Raw genomic sequence first — 20229 nt, 5'->3', positions numbered from 1 at the left:
TTCCATTTAGTGAACAGAAGACATAGGTGCATTTTTCACTGTGCCTTGCCATTTCAGTTTTAGATAATGTGATATCTGTATTTTTTTTCCCCCTGTATTTACTATTAAGTGAGAGAATAAAAATTAGCTTACTGCAGAAAAGCAATGCCTGCTGTATTACTCGTAGTACAAACTTAAGCACAGCAGGTATAGGTAGTTTTATAGTTAAAAAAGTGAATGTACAGGAAGATCCTCAGGGTGGCTGTATTTTCAGGACTTCTTTTCCTGAAGTCTTCCTGACATTTGTCAATAATAACAAACCAAATGCTGTTTTGCAAGTTGTGCAACAAAGTCAAGCTTGCTGGACGCAATAAAAAAGATTGATTCTGAAAGGTTGGTTTAGAATTAAGTAGAATGATGGCTTAGACGACCTGCTGCCTGCTGTGATATGCCTGCAGCTTCTCAGAGACTTCGTCTAGTGGTCAGTTGTTAAGGGCCACAAAATAGATGGTGATAAGTTTTGTTTTATAATCTTTCTCACTGCTGTATTTTCAACAGACAATGTTTTCTAGATGAGGTTAATACATGCTTGAACCCTAATTTCTTAGTAGTTGAACCAAGAAACATTCAGGGCTGAGGAGCAGCAGGGGATGGTCTCAACTGCTTTTTCCACATCGTCTTGGAAAGATGCTAGGAATACAAATTGTGCACCAAAAATAACTTCAAAGGCAAGACTCAGTTCTGTGTGATAAAGTATATTCCTAACTTGAAAACACTGCATTTTCTTGCTCAACACTAGCTAGTTGGGGCAGAAAGCTTGTTCTCTGAAGGATATGCTACTATTGAGATAACAGTACAGGTTTAATTGTGGTGTTCAGATCTAAGTACTTTGCTTCCCTAGAATCATATATTATAATCTAAGGAAAAGCAGAATCTTCCTTTCACCTCTCCTAGGCAGATAAACTGAACTACAAGCACACTGCAAGAAAATTTAGGCCTTACAAAAATAACTTCTAATTTATTCAAGAACTGCTAAAGTGTTGTATTCTTGGCAGAAGTTTTCATTTGGCTCTCAGAAACTTTGGCAAACTGAAAAATTCATTTATCTGTATGAATTATGCACATAAGTCTTACTTGTTTGCTGTCCTTTTTTGGTTAGTCCTACCACTCATCCTTGACTTTCATGCCCTGGGGATTAGGATGAGAATCACAAAGGCAGTGCTCCCCTAAATTAATTCTTATTTCAACAAGAGCACCTTGTACAGAAAAATAAGCATGCAGACTTCAAAAACGTCCAGTGATGAAAATCTACCACAGTCTTTGGTAAACTGAACAGTGACCAACCACTGTCACTTCTAGAAATGGTGCCCTATGATGAATCACAGTTTGCCTGAGTTTAACTCTGCTTATTAGCTCCTGATGTGCCATCTGAGGGCATTTGCTTCAGCATTCAGGTTTGCTGTGATCCCTCAGAGTTCACCAGTTTCTCTGCTTTTTGTGTTTTTTTTTTCTCTCCCACAGGTTTCTGAAATGTTTGGCTGACTACAATTTCTTTTCACTACTGCTTGTACCATGCTGCAGCAAATGAAACTGGCAAATTCCAGCACAGCATAGCTGGCACCCACCAGCCTACACTTCAGATACCCCCATGACCCGAGGCTTGCCCAGTGCCTCCAGCTTCACACCTCACCTTGCAGCTCCCCCATTCTCACATATCCCAGCAGCTGGATATTAATAGACCAGCACATTTTCATGGAAAAGAAGGTAGTGCAGGAAAATTGCTTGGGACAGTGCCTACTGGCAGAAGTGGGATGCAGAGAAATAACAGCACAGCTAATAGAACTGTTGTCATACTGTCTGTGAAGCTGTCTTTAAAATTTTGGTACATAATAGAAGGACTCAAAACTAAGCATTTGCTATAAAAGTCATTTGGAAGAATTACAAATAAACCCATGTTCTGCACAGCAGATTTAACCTCGGAGATGTAAGTGTATGTGTTTTATCTGCATCTTGATACTAAAGCCCTTCAATGAAATGAAAACATAGTGGTATTTGCAATAACCAAGATTTTGCTCCACTTCTAAAATCACTATGAAAATGCTGCTTTGAAGGATGTGCTTTCCCTGGCTTATGCCAAAACTGCTACTTCTAAAGTACCAATGAAGAGCTGAATATCATGTAAGAAAAAGGATATATTTTGTTGACAGAGCTTCAAGGTGTGAGGTGACTGAGTCCTGCAGAGCAGCTATGGCTTCACACTTACAGGACTCTTCAGTTGTTATGAGACTGCTCGTTATGGCTCCTAAGAGAGAAAACAGCGTTTAGAATATTTATGACAATTATTGAACATTTAAATGCCAGCAAACACTCAGTTCTGTAACAAGAGTTGCACTCATGCTGTGAGACTACAGCAAACACTCCAACCTAGGGCAGTTGAGAAGGAGGGATGGCATTGGATAGGGACCTGTGTGTGACTAGAGACCGTAAGTGTTGCAGTCCAGAAAACAGAATGGGCAAGAGAGAGCTTGACTCTCACCAAGGAGTTCCTTACCTGCCTACCTAGGTCCTCTGCACTCTTTTGATCAGGCCATTACTGAGCAAAACATAAAAAGGGGCCTGGGTGCAGAGAGCAACCAGCCTCTCATCAGTTCTAATTGCTAGACTGGAGCGAATCCTCCTTTTTCTTGTTACCTGGCCCTCTCATCCAGAATATCCCTCATCTAAAAATGAAGGTAAAATACCTGAATGATAGGCCCTGAACCAAAGCTGACCTCTAAATGAACCTCACAACCAAACATTATCTATTATCGGTATCTGCTCATTAGTGTTTATTTGCAGCATCTGGTTATTAGTGAAAGATGCAGCTTAGACAAAACATAATCATTAGTGAGGACAAAATGGCATGAGAATGTATTCAGCTTCCCTTATTTAGAGGCAGAATGTCAAGGCCATGCAGTCAGATGGCCAGCCTTGTTTGGAGGTGTATAGATAAAGACACTCTGCTGGTTCCTCCCTGAGTCCCAGCCAGGCTGTGGGGGGAATCTAAGCGGAGAATGAAGCCAGATGTCTCCTCATCTGAAGACATGTAAACTTGTTTATTCAACAATACAAAAGGTTGGACCCTCTTGGAGCAACTTTGAAGACCTCACCTACTAGTAGACACACTGTGTAAGACCTCCCAATTCTCCAAATGTTCACTGCAACTGCAACTGGGGCTCCCTAGTAATTGCAGATTTGGATGACAGTGAAGTATCAGTGCAACTGGTGATGTATATTTCTTAATCACTGTAGTTAACCTTATGTAGTAATGATCTGGTGCATCACTATTCTCCTTGTCTTCCTTTTTGATTATCACTGCTCTATGTGTCTGTAAATACCAACGTAGTAAAGCATATTGTTCTTTTATGTATCTGGAGTCTCTGGTTTTACTTGAACTTTTGCCATTCAGTGAAAAAGGAGGGCACTCTGGGGAATAAAATTGAGTATGTTGAGGTGATGCAGACTGAGAGGAATGTGCAGTCCAGGTCTTCGTCTTGTACGCAGTACTTTGACAGTCAGGCTCTCCATACAGGAAGGCCATTGACATCACTGTAAACAGAATCTATTTAATTAGATGTACATAAGGCCATGACTTAGAGGTTGGACCTCTCTTCAGAAGAATAATAGACTCATAAAATGGTTTAGGTTGGAAGGGACCTTTAAAGGTCATCTAGTCTAAGCCCCCACCATAGGCAGGGACACCTTCCACTAGATCTGGTTGCTCAAAGTCCCATCCCATCAAACCTGATCTTCAATACTGCCAGGAGGGGAGCATTCATAGCTTATCTGGGCAACCTGTGCCAATGTCTCACTCTCACAGTAAAGGATTTTTTCCTCCTGTCCAAATCTGTGGGTCTATATAGCTATACAAAATCAGGGTTGCTGCCCTGTCACAGCTGTGAAGGACTGGCATTTGGGATACCAATCATCCCCAAACACAGCAATTCTGAGAATGCATTATTCCAACGTTAAGCCTCCAGGACTATAATTTTTTATTCAACAGATGTGAACACAGATCCATTCCAGTGTCCCATGAATTCTTGTCTCCATCAAGAAAACAGGAGCTAAGGCAAGCCTACACCACTTGTGCAGGCCAAGAATAAACATCAAAAGCTACTGAAGCACAGGTACTGTAGTGAGATTGATATCTACATCTGAAACCAGAATAAGTTTACAAAGACCTTCTAAAAAGAGAGCCTACAACTTTTCCCTACCCTTTCAAAAAGTTATCAACAGGTATTACTTCTTTGTGTTAGCTGTCTCTTTATAGATAACTTTTTTACATTGCTCGCAAAGGCAACATCAGCAACAACAGTGTCAAGTTCTGGGCCACTCAATTCAAGAGAGATGTTGAGGTGCTGAAACATGTCCAGAGAAGGGCAACAAAGCTGGTGAGGGGCCTGGAATACAAACCCTATGAGGAGAGGCTGAGGGATCTGGGGGTGTTTAGCCTGGAGAAGAGGAGGCTCAGGGGTGACCTCATTGCTGTCTGCAACTACCTGAAGGGAGGCTGTAGCCAGGTTGGGGTTGGTCTCTTCTGCCAGGCAACCAGCAACAGAACAAGGGGACACAGTCTCAAGTTGTGCCAGGGGAAGTATAGGCTGGATGTCAGGAGGAAGTTCTTCCCAGAGAGAGTGATTGGCATTGGAATGGGCTGCCCAGGGAGGTGGTGGAGTCACCGTCCCTGGGGGTGTTCAAGAAAAGCCTGGCTGAGGCACTTAGTGCCATGGTCTAGACAACTGGATAGGGCTGGGTGATAAGTTGGATGATCTTGGAGGTGTCTTCCAACTTGGTTGATTCTATGATTCTATGATTATTCAATTATTTTTTCTGTAGATATATAAATGCATAACTAATCAAAGCAAAAAAAATTATATATATATGAGCATTATAACAATAAAACAATAGAAATATTCTACCTGGATATGATTTACCTTTTGTTTTTCCTGAATTGTTTTGGTGGGGGGGGGTTGTGGGGGATTTTGGGTGTTTTTTGTTCATCAGTCATGCCATCAATACTTTCATTTTGCAGGGAAAGTAAAAAAATCTATGAACAGATTCATTTCTAGCAGTGCAGAATTTCATCTGTCTTAGAGCCATGGTCGAAACCGATGTCTCCTTAATTCCACTGAAGCTGTATTTGTTCAGCTTCCCTCTTTGGAATGTTCTACCAGCTTTATGGTCAATATACAAAGAAGACCTGTTCAGGAGTCAGCTGAAGGAAGGCCAGCTCAAAATGTCATAGCAATATTGTTGGTTTTCAACCAACTGCCAGTTATATTTTTGTGTTTGCATTTAAATTCTCCAGTAACAGATACAGATCCTTTTAGAATTATGTCTGTTTTAACAAAATTACTTTTCCAACCGACTTTGGCAACTGCCCAAGGACACCCAAAAGTCTTCTACAGGCCTTATATGAAATTTAACAAAGCTGGTGAAAGGCCTGGAACACACACCCTATGAGGAGGGGCTGAGGGAGCTGAGGTTGTTTAGCCTGGAGAAGAGAAGGCTCAGGGGTGACCTCATTGCTGTCTACAACTACCTGAAGGGAGGCTGTAGCCAGGTGGGTGTTGGCCTCTTCTCCCAGGCAACCAGCAATAGAACAAGGGGACACAGTCTCAAGTTGTGCCAGGAGAAGTATAGGCTGGATGTTAGGAGGAAGTTCTTGCCAGAGAGAGTGATTGGCATTGGAATGGGCTGCCCAGGGAGGTGGTGGAGTTGCTGTCCTTGGAGGTGTTCAGGAAAAGCCTGAATGAGGCACTTAGTGCCATGGTCTAGTTGACTGGCTAGGGCTGGGTGCTAGGTTGGACTGGATGATCTTGGAGGTCTCTTCCAACTTGGTCGATTCTATGATATGATTCTATGATATTCAAAATCTTGGACACTCATGTTGTCACTGGGATGCCAAACAACTCATATAAAACATGCTAGAGTTTGGTTTCTACTGTGCTTTTGTGTTTAAGTCCAGACCTAGATTTTTGCAGATGGTGCTTGGCTAAATCCACCAACTATTTAGAAATAGTTTCACTCGTACTTGGAGTCCTTAGCCACGTTATGTAGTAGCAAGTTACTCCTGCTCTGAACTAGTCCTGATCAGATGAGATAAATTTTGAGGTCACTTCCAATCCAACTACACTTATGATTCTACATCAAACAGTGCAGACATTCTGCCAACATCTCATGCCATTGGACAAAAGCATATGGTTTAACATTATGGTAGTGACAGCAGTTCTGTTCCACTCTGACACCTCACCATCCTCCAAATGATGGTACACAATTGTGTCCCATGCCCCAGAGAAACCCTGTCTTGTCAATCCCAAATCCTCCCCCAGCTATTTCCATTTCATAAGGAAATGCAGATTAAAACCTTGTTTGTTTGTTTCTTTTTTAATTTGTTGTGGTAGGTAAAAGACAACATTAGTTTTAAATATCATAACTACTGTAGCAAAATATGGTGGTTTGGGTGTTCCCTGCCCCCCCACACTTTGGAAATCACCCAGACTAGACTCAGCTGGCTCTGGAAATTTGAATGAAGCTTATATTTACAGCTTAGCAGAATATACTATCAGATATTTACAATATATACAGTTATATACAGAAATAGACAAGGTAAAAGGTAATACAGAAACACTACACTACTCCCAGAAACCTGAGTCCCCAGGAGGGGCTCTCAACTGCCCTTCCACCTTCTCCCACTCCCCTGCCTTACCCCAGACATTGCCTTACGCCCCAAGGAAGAATGGAGGGTTGGACAGGGGGGGTTAGGAAGCAAAGTGGATTAATCTGAGAGAGGGAAGGTGAGGTTAGAGAGAAAATGCCCAGAGCCTGGACAGAGAGCAACTCCCTTGTCTATATTTGGATTCTTGTTCTTATACATCTCAAAAAGTGAAGTACGAGTGAAGTAGACATCACCACTGTTTCTCTTTCACAGCCTGTGATCTAATCCTTCTCAACAAAACATTCTAGCTAGCTTCAAACTAGCACACTAAACAAGAAGGATCAGGCTGGCCCAAAACATCAGTGGAAACAGGCAGAAAAGAATTTTAAAGGGTTAGGCTTTCAAGGAGTTTGTGAGTTGATAATACATATCTCAAACAGATTAAAAGGGTTTAATACATTAAAGAGATGTACTTCAATAAATATATTTAGGGAAAAAAAGTATTATAACACTTGAATGTATGTGTTTCTCAAGTAGCTCCACATACATTTACTGCTAATGAGCGCCATTTCAATATGTGTACTTTGCTGGGGAGGATATGAGGGGACAGGACCACACCTTGAGTACTGTGTCCAGTTCTGGGCCCCTCAATTCAAGAAGGATGTTGAGGTGCTGGAACATGTCCAGAGAAGGGCAACGAAGCTGGTGAGGGGCCTGGAGCACAAATCCTATGAGGAGAGGTTGAGGGAGCTGGGCCTGTTTAGCCTGGAGAAGAGGAGGCTCAGGGGTGATCTTATTACTGTCTACAACTACCTGAAGGGACATTGTAGCCAGGTGGGGGGTGGCCTCTTCTCCCAGGCAACCAGCAATAGAACAAGGGGACACAGTCTCAAGTTGTGCCGGGGGAGGTACAGGCTGGATGTTAGGAGGAAGTTCTTCCCAGAGAGAGTGATTGGCATTGGAATGGGCTGCCCAGGGAGGTGGTGGAGGCACCGTCCCTGGGGGTCTTCAAGAAAAGCCTGGCTGAGGCACTTAGTGCCATGGTCTAGTTGACTGGATAGGGCTGGGTGCTAGGTTGGACTGGATGATCTTGGAGGTCTCTTCCAACCTGTTTGATTCTGTGATTCTATGATTCTAAACAAAGGAGACAGCAATCTGCTCTTATTTGAGCAAGTCTTCTTGTCTGGATTCAGGGTGTAGCCCTGGTAGCAGTCACATGTATAGAAAAGGTCATCTCTCAGGCAGACCTGCTCACAGTCATGCCTTCCAGGAGCACACATATCGACAGCTGAGGAAGGCATTACAGAAGAGAATATGAGTCAATAACCAAAGTTCAGTCTAGTTGATGTTAGTCGTTCCCATTTGTAAACATGTCATCATTTGGACTCAAACCAGGATGTTTTCATTGCATGTCAGCACATCATTAGCTGTGGTAAGATAAAGAGAGTGTGTTTTCTTCTGGCTATCAACATCACAAAATTAATACAATTTTTGGCAACACTGGATTTTAAGGGAATGTTTGGCCTTATTTCAGCTCTAATCATATTGGATAAGGCACTGTTTTGTGGAAAGAAAAGACCATAGGTGGAAAAGTACACATGGCTGAGGAAAAAAAAGAAACATGGCACTGGCTGCCAGTTACAAAGTGGGCACTTGAAGTGTGAGGCTGATATTTTCTGCCAGATTTAACACATCGACTCTGAAAGGCCAAGCTGTGGAGTTCCTATATTTAGATGTCTTTGCAGTAAGGAGGCTTAGTAAGGCAAGAAAGAAAGAGAGAAAAAAAGAGAGAAAAAGAGAGAGAGAGAGAGAGAGAGAAAGAGAGAGGAGGAGAGGAGGAGAGGAAGAGAGGAGGAGAGGAGGAGAGGAGGAGAGGAGGAGAGGAGGAGAGGAAGAGAGGAAGAGAGGAAGAGAGGAAGAGAGGAAGAGAGGAAGAAAGAGAGGAAGAAAGAGAGGAAGAAAGAGAGAAAGAAAGAGAGAAAGAAAGAGAGAAAGAAAGAGAGAAAGAAAGAGAGAAAGAAAGAAAGAAAGAAAGAAAGAAAGAAAGAAAGAAAGAAAGAAAGAAAGAAAGAAAGAGAGAAAGAAAGATAGATATAAAGAGAGAAAGTAAGATAGATAGAAAGAGAGAAAGAAAGAAATAAAGAAAGAAAGAAAGAAAGAAAGAAAGAAAGAAAGAAAGAAAGAAAGAAAGAAAGAAAGAGAAAGAAAGAAAGAAAGAGGAAGGAAAGAAAGAAAGAGAGCAAGAGAGGAAGGAAGGAAGGAAAGAGAGCAAGAGAGGAAGGAAGGAAGGAAGGAAGGAAGGAAGGAAGGAAGGAAGGAAGGAAGGAAGGAAGGAAGGAAGGAAGGAAGGAAGGAAGGAAGGAAGGAAGGAAGGAAGGAAGGAAGGAAGGAAGGAAGGAAGGAAGACCCCTTGACCCCTTCCTGGACCCAGACTATTTTTATTATGTAATTGAGACCTGCATGGTTGAGAAATCTTTAGCAGCCTATTACAAAATGGGATTCCAGACACACAAAAAAATAAAGGATGGTAGAGAAATAGTCTGAAATTTGACTATGCAGCAGGAGAATAAGTGCTGTGAAAGAAGGTTCAAGATGTGACTCTGAATTTACATTCCCTCACAGATATTTATTGCTGTCTGTATAGTGCCAGGTGAGTTAATCATAGGAACTATATTTAGAAAATCAGGCCCTCTGGCTTCACCTCTTTGAGATGTGAGATATATGACTTGACTGGAGAAAAGAGTCATGTGCCTCATATTTTTCCTAGACATATGAAGAAATAAATTCACACTGTTTTCAGGAGTTGTACAGAAACTCTTGGATAATTTATCAGAAAATTTAACATTAATTAACCTGATTTTTAAAAGCCACTTGCTTTTAGCTGAACACAGTATTTCCTTAATCAAGTCTTACCTGAGCAAGTCGTCTTATCTGGATTCAGAGTGTACCCTTCATAGCAGTCACAGCTGTAAGATCCATCATTACTCAGACAGACTTGCTCACAGTCATGCCTCCCAGGTGCACACATGTCCATGGCTGTGGTGAACCAGGTTTTAGAAAAGAAACTTACTGATCCCTCCCAGACACTCAAAGAGTTTAAAATGTTTTAACAGTTATTAATAAAATTTAATAAGGATTTAAATTATGATTCAACCAGTGTCCTACTACATTATTAGATTTGGCTGCAGACAACTGAATTCAATTACTAATTATTTCATAATGAAGGCAAATATCAGGACTGCAAGCCATTACCATGTCTCACACAGTTCTGATTTTTATCAGGAATCCTAACAGTCTTAAATACCCCCACTAAGGGTGAAGCTAAAACATCACACTGAGATGAGCAATAACCTGCCACATGCTCAGGCAGAAGTTGTTTCTTGCAATATTAGCAGTAACTATGGTGAATCCAAATTTAACTTGATACTTTCACCCGTGAGCTGAAGTCAGCCTCAAAAAGCCAGGCATGATATGTAGAAATGCTGTTAAATGGCAAAGAGATATAAAGCTTAGTGAGAAACAAATAAACATACGAAAAACAGAGCACTAGAAGATTATGTTTTCTCTTCAGAAATCATAGAATCAGTCAAGGTTGGAAAGAACCACAAGGATCATCTAGTTCCAACCCCCCTGCTATGGACAGGGACACCCTACCCTAGATCAGGCTGTCCAGAGCCTCATCCAGCCTGGCCTTAAACACCTTCAGGGATAAGAGTGAAATAAAAGTGAAAACTTCAGTGAGAAGAATTCTTATGTGCTGTCAAAGGGAATGATGTACTTGCCAGCTATAAAATAACTACCCTAAGGCTAGTGCTACTCAAAACTTCTGGATTTAAAGAAACAATTCTGGGGAAGTATTTGGAGGAAAAAAGCTTAGGCTAACTTTTCATGGTGCCAGGGGTAGGAAAGGAAGAACCTGATGCTAGTGTTAAGACTGGGGTTTCTACATAACAGAGCCCTGCACAGCTTTGGAAGACAAAGCAGCAAAATGTAAAAAACCTTGAGTTTCAAGAGGAAATATGAAGAGGTTGTGAGAAAATCATCAGGGTTTAAACACTCTGTGATCTAGTGGCACTGACTCTGCAGTGGAGATGCAGTGCTGGTGGACATCTCTGAAAGAGGTTCATCCTCTCCCATGGACTATGTTTCTGAAGTACTATGAAGATCATAAAATGGTAGGTAACTGCCAAATTGCACTTTTTAAACATAATCATAGAATCATTTCGTTTGGAAAAGACCTTTAAAATCATTGGGTCCAACCATAAACTCAATGCTGCCAAATTCACCACTATACCATGGCCCTAAATGCTAGGTTTAAAGAAAATACATTTTAAAGTAAATGCAGTTTTACTGTTACTGGAATCTAGGTGAAGGTGCACAGGTGAGTTCTCATTTTAAGAGCTGATGTCTGTAAGCAGTTTTTCAAGTAGAAACAATGAGGGCAACTCACAGAAAACATGTCCATATCTCCATGAGTTTTATATATTCAAGTAGCCTTTAATTCTTACCTGAGCAAGTCTTCTTATCTGGATTCAGGGTGTAGCCTTCATAGCACTCACAGACATAGGATCCATTGTTACTCATGCAGATCTGGTCACAATCATGCCTTCCAGGTTCACACATGTCCACAGCTGCAAGATGCATATTAGAGAAACAATTTATAGTGAATAAAAAAAGTGGTTCGGGATGGAGTTCATAGTCACATTTTCAGATACATTTTGGTTTTGAATCAGCTCAGAAATGTCAACAGTAATTGAAGGAACTAGCATAAGTGATAGGAGACAAAATCTCTACAGTCTACATCTGAAGAATTGGTTTTGGCATTTGACTCTAATGAATGGATCTGTGGGCATTAAAAAAAAAATATGATGGAACCAAATTTCTCACCATTGCTTGCAGCAGACTTTTATTCATGGTGACTTTTTTATTATTATTAATACATTTACTGAAGGAGTAATACCTGAGCAGGTTCTCTTATCTGAGTTCAAAGCGTAGCCTTCATAGCAATCACAAAGGTAGGATTCGCCGTTGCTCACACAGACATGCTCACAGTCATGGGTCCCAAGTGCACACACATTTGCAGCTACAAGGGAGGTTGACAGAAAAGGCATTTCAGTCATCCCAAAGGAAAGAAACAGTCATTAATAATTTATGCTTACAAAAGTACATCGTGCACTGTTTGCTGGATTAGTAGTAGCAAATGTCAGTGCTGTGTCACTGTCACAAGAATTTACAGGCATCCTTTGATCATTCTGTAGCCGGAAGAAAGAGGTCATAAATGATAGTGGCACAATTGCACTGAAATAGCTCACCACCTGGGGTGGCAGAAAGACAAGATTAATTGAAAAGGGTGCAACAGGGAGAAAATTTTAAGCATTTACTAGCATTACACTGGAAATGAGAACTTGGCAATGAAAAGGACCTTCTGGCTTTTTTTATCCAGTCCCTTTTTATTACAGACAACCAGTTGAAATTATCCCAAAATACATCCATCACAGTCTGGCAGCTTACTACCTTTTGCTTACTGACATACAACCTGACTATAGATTTCTGCTTCACTGGAAAAAAAACTCCCATGTAAAATTAAATGCAACAGAAGGCAACATAAAGTAAAACAAAGATTTAAAAAAAAAAAAAAACAAACCAAAAGTCAACCCCAAACAACCCTAACCACAACAGAATCACTATGATTGGAAAAGACCTTTAAGATCAAGTCCAGACACTCTCTAACTGTGTCAGGGCCACTACTACACCATATGCTTGAGCACCATATCCAGACAGCTTATAAATATACCCAGGAATGACAAGTGAACCACTTGCCTGGATATCCTGGTCCAGTCTTTGAAAATCCTTTCATTACAAAAGTTCCTCCTAAACTTCCACTGGCGTAACTTGAGGCCAGTCCTTGTTCTCATCCTATCAATTGTGACTTATGAGAAGAGACCAACACCCACCTCTCTACAACATCCTTTCAGGTAGTTCTAGAAAGCAATAAGATCTCTCCTCAGCCTCCTTTTCTTCAGACTAAACAATTCCAGTTCCCTCAGACGCTCCTTGTAAGACATGTTCTAAAGAGCTTTCACCAGCTCTGTTGTTCTTTTGTGGACCTGCTCCAGCACCTCTATGTTCCTCTTATACTGCAGTGTCCTTACACTGAGCGTGGTACTTATACTGTATTCTTAAACTCATATATTCTTATACTACCCACAGTACTCAAGGTGTGGCCTCATCAGTGGGACAATCAACTCTCTAGTCCTGCTGGCCACACTATTCCTGATACAAGCCAGGATGCTGTTGGCCTACTTGGCCACCTGGGCACACTGCTGGCTCATGTCCTGAGCTGAAAGCAAGTACATTGAGAACCAGAGGATGGGAAAAATCACTCAAAAGCACTGTGATAACACACTGTCTTCTCAGGGATGAAAAGATACATAATGATAGTCCAGATGTAGTAGCCAGCAAAGAAATCCACTTGTGCAACATTAGTATGTGAGAACTGCAATTGCCTTGATCTGTGAGATTTTAAAAGTCAAGATGAAAAGTGGATAAGGAGGGAAATTTATATAGTAAGGTAACTTTACGTACACGTGAGCCTTCAGTTCAGAAATAACATCCAAACCTCAGAGTGCTGAGAAGTTGAAACTAGAAACTATAAAATTAAATGTAATTTTTTGAGACCAGCTAATTTTCTCATCAGAAAATATACAGAGTGACAGGAAAAGCAGTGTGATGGATGGCAGTTGATATAAGTGTGTTGTGGTGACAGGGTAAACAAAATGACTGTTGTAATCAGAGGATCATAGGATGTTAGGGGTTGGAATGCTGGGCTGCAATGCACTGTGTGTGCTGACAGTCTTCTCCTTCACAGGTGGTCTGGCAGCATAACTATTTAACCTCTGGCCAATTTTTCTCAAGTGTATTTAGCTTTAGATCTGCTGCTGCTTTGATAATCTCAAGATGCTCCTGTTTCTCTCCACAGTCTGTAGAGGAAACCTAGATATTCACTGAAACAGATGATTTTTAGATCACTAAACTTAGATGAGGGGGAAATAGAAGGGGAGAGGGAAGAGGATGAGAGGGGGGAAAAAGGAGGAAAAAAAGTGTGAAGGGGAAAAAAAGTGTGGAGGGGGAAAAAAGGAGGAAAAAAAGTGTGAAGGGGAAAAAAAGTGTGAAGGGGGAAAAAAGGAGGAAAAAAAGTGTGAAGGGGAAAAAAAGGAGGAATAAAAGTGTGAAGGGGAAAAAAAGAGAAAGAAAAGAAAGAAAGAAAGAAAGAAAGAAAGAAAGAAAGAAAGAAAGAAAGAAAGAAAGAAAGAAAGAAAGAAAGAAAGAGAGAAAGAGAGAAAGAGAGAAAGAGAGAAAGAGAGAAAGAGAGAAAGAGAGAAAGAGAGAAAGAGAGAAAGAGAGAAAGAGAGAAAGAGAGAAAGAGAGAAAGAAAGAAAGAAAGAAAGAAAGAAAGAAAGAAAGAAAGAAAGAAAGAAAGAAAGAAAGAAAGAAAGAAAGAAAGAAAGAAAGAGAAAGAAAGAAAGACTAAAGGGGAAAGGAGAAAAATGGAAATAAGTCTTTTATTGCTTGATGAATAGTTACAACATGGGTATGGACTATGGGTAAAATCAAAGCAATAATGAGGAACTAAGAAAAGAGAAGCAAGAGTGCATGAATACTCTCACATTTTTTCTGAATGCAAGGCAACATTTTCCATTTTCCAAAATGTGGAGGTTTTAGATGTCCCTCTGATGATGCTAACAGAAATCATGTCTTCTTTTTCCATTGGTAAAGCAAATCTCAAACCAAGTCTGCATCTTTTCATTATGCTGCACCTTTGGGAATAGGATAATCCATGGTTTATGAACAAAAATCTGTGGGTGATATTTTCAAGCATAACTGAGAAACTCAGACTCAAATGGCCAGATTTTTGTGGTAGGAAAGTCAAGTTCCCACTGGCTTGGACACTAACTCAAGACTAAGTTTTTCCTTCTCCAAGATGGTCTCAACTTGAATGATGCTCTCAATGCATTGAGAAATTTATCTTAGGCAACTATTTTGCCCCTGAACATTAGCTTTCCTGTTTTCAGTTCACCCTACAAACAAATATATTTCTCTTGGCCAATGCAAAGAAAATCATAATTGCCAGTGGTGAGTGTAGATTTCTAACCAAAAACCAGCTTGGAGCTGGAAAAGAGCCAGTTCACCCACACTGTCTTACAAGGTGCTCTTAGATTCATTTGTTTCATAGGAATCTTTTTAGAAATTATTCCCTTCACCCTGTTCATGAATCCCACAGACTCCAGCCAATTGCATGCTGGCAACTCAGAGTTACACTGCAAATGTGTAAGCGTGAACTCTGGCTTATCCTCCAGCTTAGTAGGGGCATCATTTCTGCACTTTGGCACAAACTCGTAAGTTTAATCTTAAGACCAAGTGATTTTACTTTGGTGCTATGAAAAAGCTTGCTTTGGCAAGAACATAGGTGGAAAATCAGTGCTATGTTCACAGCACACATACTTGTGCACCTAGGTGGGCACTTGTACCTACTTCCAGCTACCAGAGAGAGAAGCTGGTCACACTAGCAACACAACATGATGTCAAGCCAAACCTCAAGGCATTTCCTATGTTAACTATTAAGCAGAGTGTCCTGACTGCAGATGGTCCTACATATTTATTTCATGTCTAGAAAAAGAGGTCTATTCATTCTAACCATATTCAAAAGGCACAGTGGTAATTTTTAGTATGGCTCTGAAATATCAATACATTGCTAACCAAGCTCCCAAGGCAATGGCTGTTATTTTAATTCTCTTAGAGTGTTCTTTGCAGCAGATTTTATGGATTACTTGCTGGGGATTGATTTTACAAGTAATTTCCTTAGAAATTTGCTAGAAAAATTTACTTCATTGAAGTTTTTCAATTGTCAAAAAGTCACTGTTTGATTTTTGTGGGTAGGGTTGTGCCACAGCAGTTCTAAATACCTCCAGATACATTATTTTTTTCCTTTCTTTTTATTCCCCCCTGTAAATGGCAGTAACAACCCACACTGGTCTAGAACTGCGAGGAGAGTTGCAGCCCAAACCAAACAGAATCATAGAATCAAGCAGGTTGGAAGAGACCTCCAAGATCATCCAGTTCAACCTATCAACCAGCTCTGGCCAATCAACTATACCATGGCACTAAGTGCCTCATCCAGTCTTCTTTTGAACATCTCCAGGGATGGCAACTCCACCACCTGCCTTGGCAGCCCATTCCAGCACTTTTTTCCAAAACCAGCTTGAAATGAACAAAGCTAATTCGACCCTTCCTCATTTCCCCATCTAAATCAGGTTGCAGAGAGCGGTGTCAGTCTGACACCTTGGGAAAGCCAAGAATTGCTTACGCATTCTGAGATGACCTGCCATTGTGTTTGGGCACTTCATCCTATAACGAATTTCTTGAGCTAGCACGGCTGCCCACCTGCCATATTGATTTTCCTACTCTTAATCTACAAGGAGCCATTCAGCACCAGACTTCCACACTTTTTGTCTGTCTCCTTTTGCACTAAATTGGACCAACTGGACAAGAAGGTACACTGAAATCAGGTCAGTTACTTGCATGGTAAGGTTACAATTCAAAATGAAAGGTTGTTTCTTAGCCTGCAATGAATAAAAGGGTTGGCTTGTTTGCCTAATGGGTAGCAAAGGAAATATTTACATGTGGTACATAACACTTCTCAAAAAGAAAAAATTCTTTCTTAGGGAGGGGAACCACTGTAGGAGTCAAAAGCAGCCACCTCACACTGCCCTGTTGGACTGACCAGCTTACCACAGAAAGTCTCTCTGAATTTGGATGTCAGCTTTTCGATCACACCATAGGTCTCCACATAAAAGACATGTTCATCCAGTGGTTCGCTGGCCATGGTTCTCAGGGACTGCATGTCTGCCCGATCTACCCCAACTGCGTAGATCTCAATGCCAGCTGTCTGGGCACTTGCTGCCACATCTTGAACCTGGTCTTGTGGTCGTCCATCTGTCACAACAATGACTACCTTGGGGATATTGAAGCTTGCTGGCCGTGTGCCCATTTCCTCAGTGAAGACTTCCTCCATGGCAGTTTGGATGGCAAGGCCAGTCATTGTGCCAGCAGACAAGGGCTCAATGTGAGATATTGCCTCCTTCATAGATGCTTTATCAAAGTATGTCCGGAGGGGAAACTCTACTTTGACAGTGCTAGCATAGTTCATGACTGCCACACGGGTTGTTGTCTCACCAATATCCAGAGTATCAATCATTTCTGACAAAAAGATTTTCACTTTCTCAAACTCCTCAGGTCGGACACTACGGGAACTGTCTATGATGAAGACAAGGTCTAGGGGACGGTTCTTGCAGGCAGTGTCTGTCAAGAAGGAAAGAAAACACTTCAGTCATCTCCTACACAGGACCGGAGCTCTCACTCTAGGGCAGTGAAACCTGTCATAGCAAACTGCTTCTGCTAGCTAAGTGTTGGCACTCTTGACTCTTTAGGAAGAGGCTTAAAATTACTAATTTTGACAGGTAAAAATAATAGAACTTATCTAAGGATTAACAGATAGGTCCATGCTTGAGTCCAGAAAATGCCTACCTATCCTTCAAACAAAGGGTTGTGGTTCACAAGTAGCAGCCAAGATGGAAATCTATCAATGGGATGTAAATGTGCTTCTCATTTTATAGAGATAAAGCCTGATTTCCATTTTTCTAAGCTATAGAAATGAAATGGTAAAACAACTGGCTACATTTCACAGTGAACAAATCCTAACAATAGCTTTTATAGTAGTAATAATATGAATTAGGAATAAATCCTTGTTTGTAATTCACAATCCAAAGTACAGACCAAGAAAAAAATAAAGGCCAGCGGGAGAAAAGATGCAAATGATGCTGTGACAAAGGCTTCTTTAGACATTATTGCTGTTTTAAGGCAGGCAAAAAAGAATTAAGATAGTGATAGCAGGCTACCAAATATTATAGTCCCTGTCCTTGATATCCTGACATGATGTTAACAATCCCATATTATTTATGACAAACAGACAAAATAAGAGCATTTTTTTTAAAGATACATTCAAGCTCAACAGGACATTGAATAGCAAAATATGAGGTGTTCACTTTGAATATGCTCCTTTGCAGCTGTTTTGGAAAGCTGGAACAGCTCTCCTGGCTACTGTTGAGTTCACCTTTCCTATTCCATTCCAGTTGCAGTAAAAAAATCAAAAGTCTTCACAAATCTACAAATCTCTTAAAAGTACAGGTGAAAACAGGTGCTTTTTTTCCCCCTTTTTTTTCTCTTGTGCAAGGGAAAAGAGAGGGGAAAATCAGACAGATCTTACTTCCATCCAGAATTACAGTAGCAGTGTTGATTTTCCCCTATGAAAAGTAACAGACTGGATGAATCTAAGATCCCATCCAGGTATATTATATAAAAGTCTACATGCATCCCATCACTCAAGTTTTGCATATGGGATTAGAAGAATGGCTTTGCACCGGTTGGGAAGCTGAGAAAATATGAAAACATGTAGCTTAAGACAGGAGAAAGGAGAGAGAAAGACAGTATTTGTGAAAACAACACAACCAAAAGAATTGAAGACACCAAAATTCTTGAGTTTAGAAAACCCTATTTTCAGTGGGCTGATCCTTCTGTAGAGGTGTTTTGAGAAATGAACACAAGCAGGAGAGTTATGTAGTTTTCATAGATTAGCAAGGCCAGCTTTTCATAAGGAAAGAGGAGTTGTACTGCCTACATGCGAATGGTCTATGGACCATTCCAACTGCACAAGCGTCTCTGCTGCATCACTTCCCTGTAACTGTCAGCGAAACCAGGGATGTCAGGAGAAACAGTGACAGGCGCTACCCGGCGCAGAGAGCAGCGAGAGAAGCGCGCAGCAAGCGAGGAGAGCATCGCTCGTGGAGTGGAAAGGGCTGGCCGCCCCCTCAGCCCCAAGAGTACGGTACCTGCCGCCTGGCTCCCGGAGAGGCGCCCGCCCGGCCGCGGCTGCCGGCGTAGGCGGTGCGGGGAGCCCGGCACGGCGGGCAGCAACGGCAACAGCAGCAGCAAGCAGCCGAGGGTACCGAGTGCCCGCCCCATGGTGTCGTCTCCTGCCCCGCCGGCCGCGGGTCCGCATTTAAAAGCTGCCGGCCGCAGCGGGCGGGGAACAGCGATGGCACCGGGAGGCGGCATCCACTTCTCCCGATGCCTCCTCCCGGGGCTGGGCAGCGGTCAGGAAGGCTCGGGCTGCCAGCCTCACCACCCCGCCCCAGCGGGACCGCCAGAGAAGAGCTGCAAGGGTCGGAACGGAACCCGGGCAAAGACAGGGTTCCAACCTGGGAGCAAGGGAGCCGAAACAACTTCCTCCGTCCACCGGGATACTCTGATCCAGGTATGCTAACTGTAGACCTCTCGTCTCAAGGCTTCATCGCCAAGGCTGTATTTGCAAAGCTCAGTGTTATTGCCAAGACACAAAAACCCTGCCTTCCCTCTTACCGAACTTCACTGAGGCCATTTTACCTCACCCTCAGCGCTGTGCAAAGCCTCCCATTTCCCGTGGGAAATGCAAGCAAGCTTTTACCAAAAGCATGGCTTAGGGCATAAATCCACTACAATCAGCAGTACAGGCTTTTAGAAGATCCCATTTGTCCCTGGACTGCTGGACTGTCTCACAGGATGTTAGGGGTTGGAAGGGACCCAAGAAGGTCATCGAGTCTAACCCCCTTGCCAGAGCAGGACTACACAGTCTAGCACAGATCACAGAGGAATGCATCCAGACAGGCCTTGAAAGTCTCCTTGAGAAGGAAACTCCACAACCTCTCTGGGGAGCCTGTTCCAGTGCTCTGGCACCCTTACAGTAAAGAAGTTCCCCCTTGTGTTGAGGTGGAACCTCTTGTGCTGCAACTTAACACCCATTGCTTCTTACCCTATCACAGGGAGCAAGTGAGAAGAGTCTGTGCCCGCCTCCTGACCAGCCCTCAGATGTTTATAAAAATTGATTAAACCCCCTCTTTAGTCTTCACATCTCCAAGACTAACAAGTCCTAGGTCCCTCAGCCTCTCCTCATAGGCTATGCCCTCCAGTCCCCTAATCATCCTCCTAGCCCTCAGCTGGACCCTCTCCAGCAGATCCCTGTCCCTCTTAAACTGGGGAGCCCAAAACTGAACACAACATTCAAGATGAGGTCTCACCAGGGCAGAGGGGAAGGAGAACCGCCCTTGATCTGCAGGACACACTCCTAATACACCCCAGGATCTCATTGGCCTTCTTGGCCACAAGGGCACACTGCTGTGCCATGGATAACTTGTTATCCACCAGGATTCCCAGGTCTCTTTCCACAGGACTGTTCCCAGCAGATCACCTCCCAACCTAACTGGTGCAGTTTATTATTCCTTCCCAAGTGCAGGACTCTGCACTTGTCCTTGTTGAACCTCATTTGATTCCTCTGTGCCCAGCTCTCCAATCTGTCCAGGTCTCGCTGGATGACTGCATAGCCTTTAGCTATATCAGCCAAGCCTCCCAGTTTGTTGTCATCAGCAAACTTGCTGAGCAGACACCCTGTCGCCTCATCAGTG

The 20229-nt window shown here is 42.3% G+C and overlaps 1 protein-coding gene across 4 annotated transcripts; it reads right to left on the bottom strand.

Annotated features, from left to right (window-relative positions):
- Positions 1–1831: 1831 nt before the first annotated feature.
- Positions 1832–18858, bottom strand: MATN3 (matrilin 3). Of its 4 annotated transcripts, XM_064146790.1 has the most exons (7): positions 18622–18858; positions 16466–17035; positions 11637–11759; positions 11185–11307; positions 9590–9712; positions 7842–7964; positions 1840–2281 (listed from the first exon to the last, which is right to left on the bottom strand). In XM_064146790.1, exons 1-7 carry the CDS (start codon positions 18845–18847, stop codon positions 2154–2156), a joined length of 1416 nt encoding a protein of 471 aa, XP_064002860.1. In that variant the 5' UTR covers positions 18848–18858; the 3' UTR covers positions 1840–2153. The 4 variants fall into 4 exon arrangements, with proteins under 4 accessions (XP_064002864.1, XP_064002863.1, XP_064002862.1 ...); XM_064146793.1 differs by lacking the exon at positions 9590–9712 and having other exon boundaries at positions 1835–2281; XM_064146792.1 differs by lacking the exon at positions 7842–7964 and having other exon boundaries at positions 1837–2281.
- Between the last annotated feature and the right edge of the window lie 1371 nt (positions 18859–20229).

This window comes from Pogoniulus pusillus, chromosome 7 (assembly GCF_015220805.1).
Source record: "Pogoniulus pusillus isolate bPogPus1 chromosome 7, bPogPus1.pri, whole genome shotgun sequence".
NCBI classification, from domain to species: Eukaryota; Metazoa; Chordata; class Aves; order Piciformes; family Lybiidae; genus Pogoniulus; species Pogoniulus pusillus.
The sequence above is the reverse complement of the archived record's forward strand: the minus strand, read 5'-3'. Positions and strand labels throughout refer to the sequence as shown.

Bases quoted from the DNA above. Each gene is read 5' to 3' on its own strand.
- MATN3 (XM_064146790.1), bottom strand. From the start codon at position 18,847: ATGCCGCCTCCCGGTGCCATCGCTGTTCCCCGCCCGCTGCGGCCGGCA. The intron at 11,760-16,465 runs GTAAGCTGGTCA...CCTCCCTTGTAG, and splicing joins ATTCAGAGAGACTTTCTGTG to CTGCAAATGTGTGTGCACTT. The intron at 7,965-9,589 runs GTAAGACTTGAT...TGCCTTCCTCAG, and splicing joins AGATAAGACGACTTGCTCAG to CTGTCGATATGTGTGCTCCT.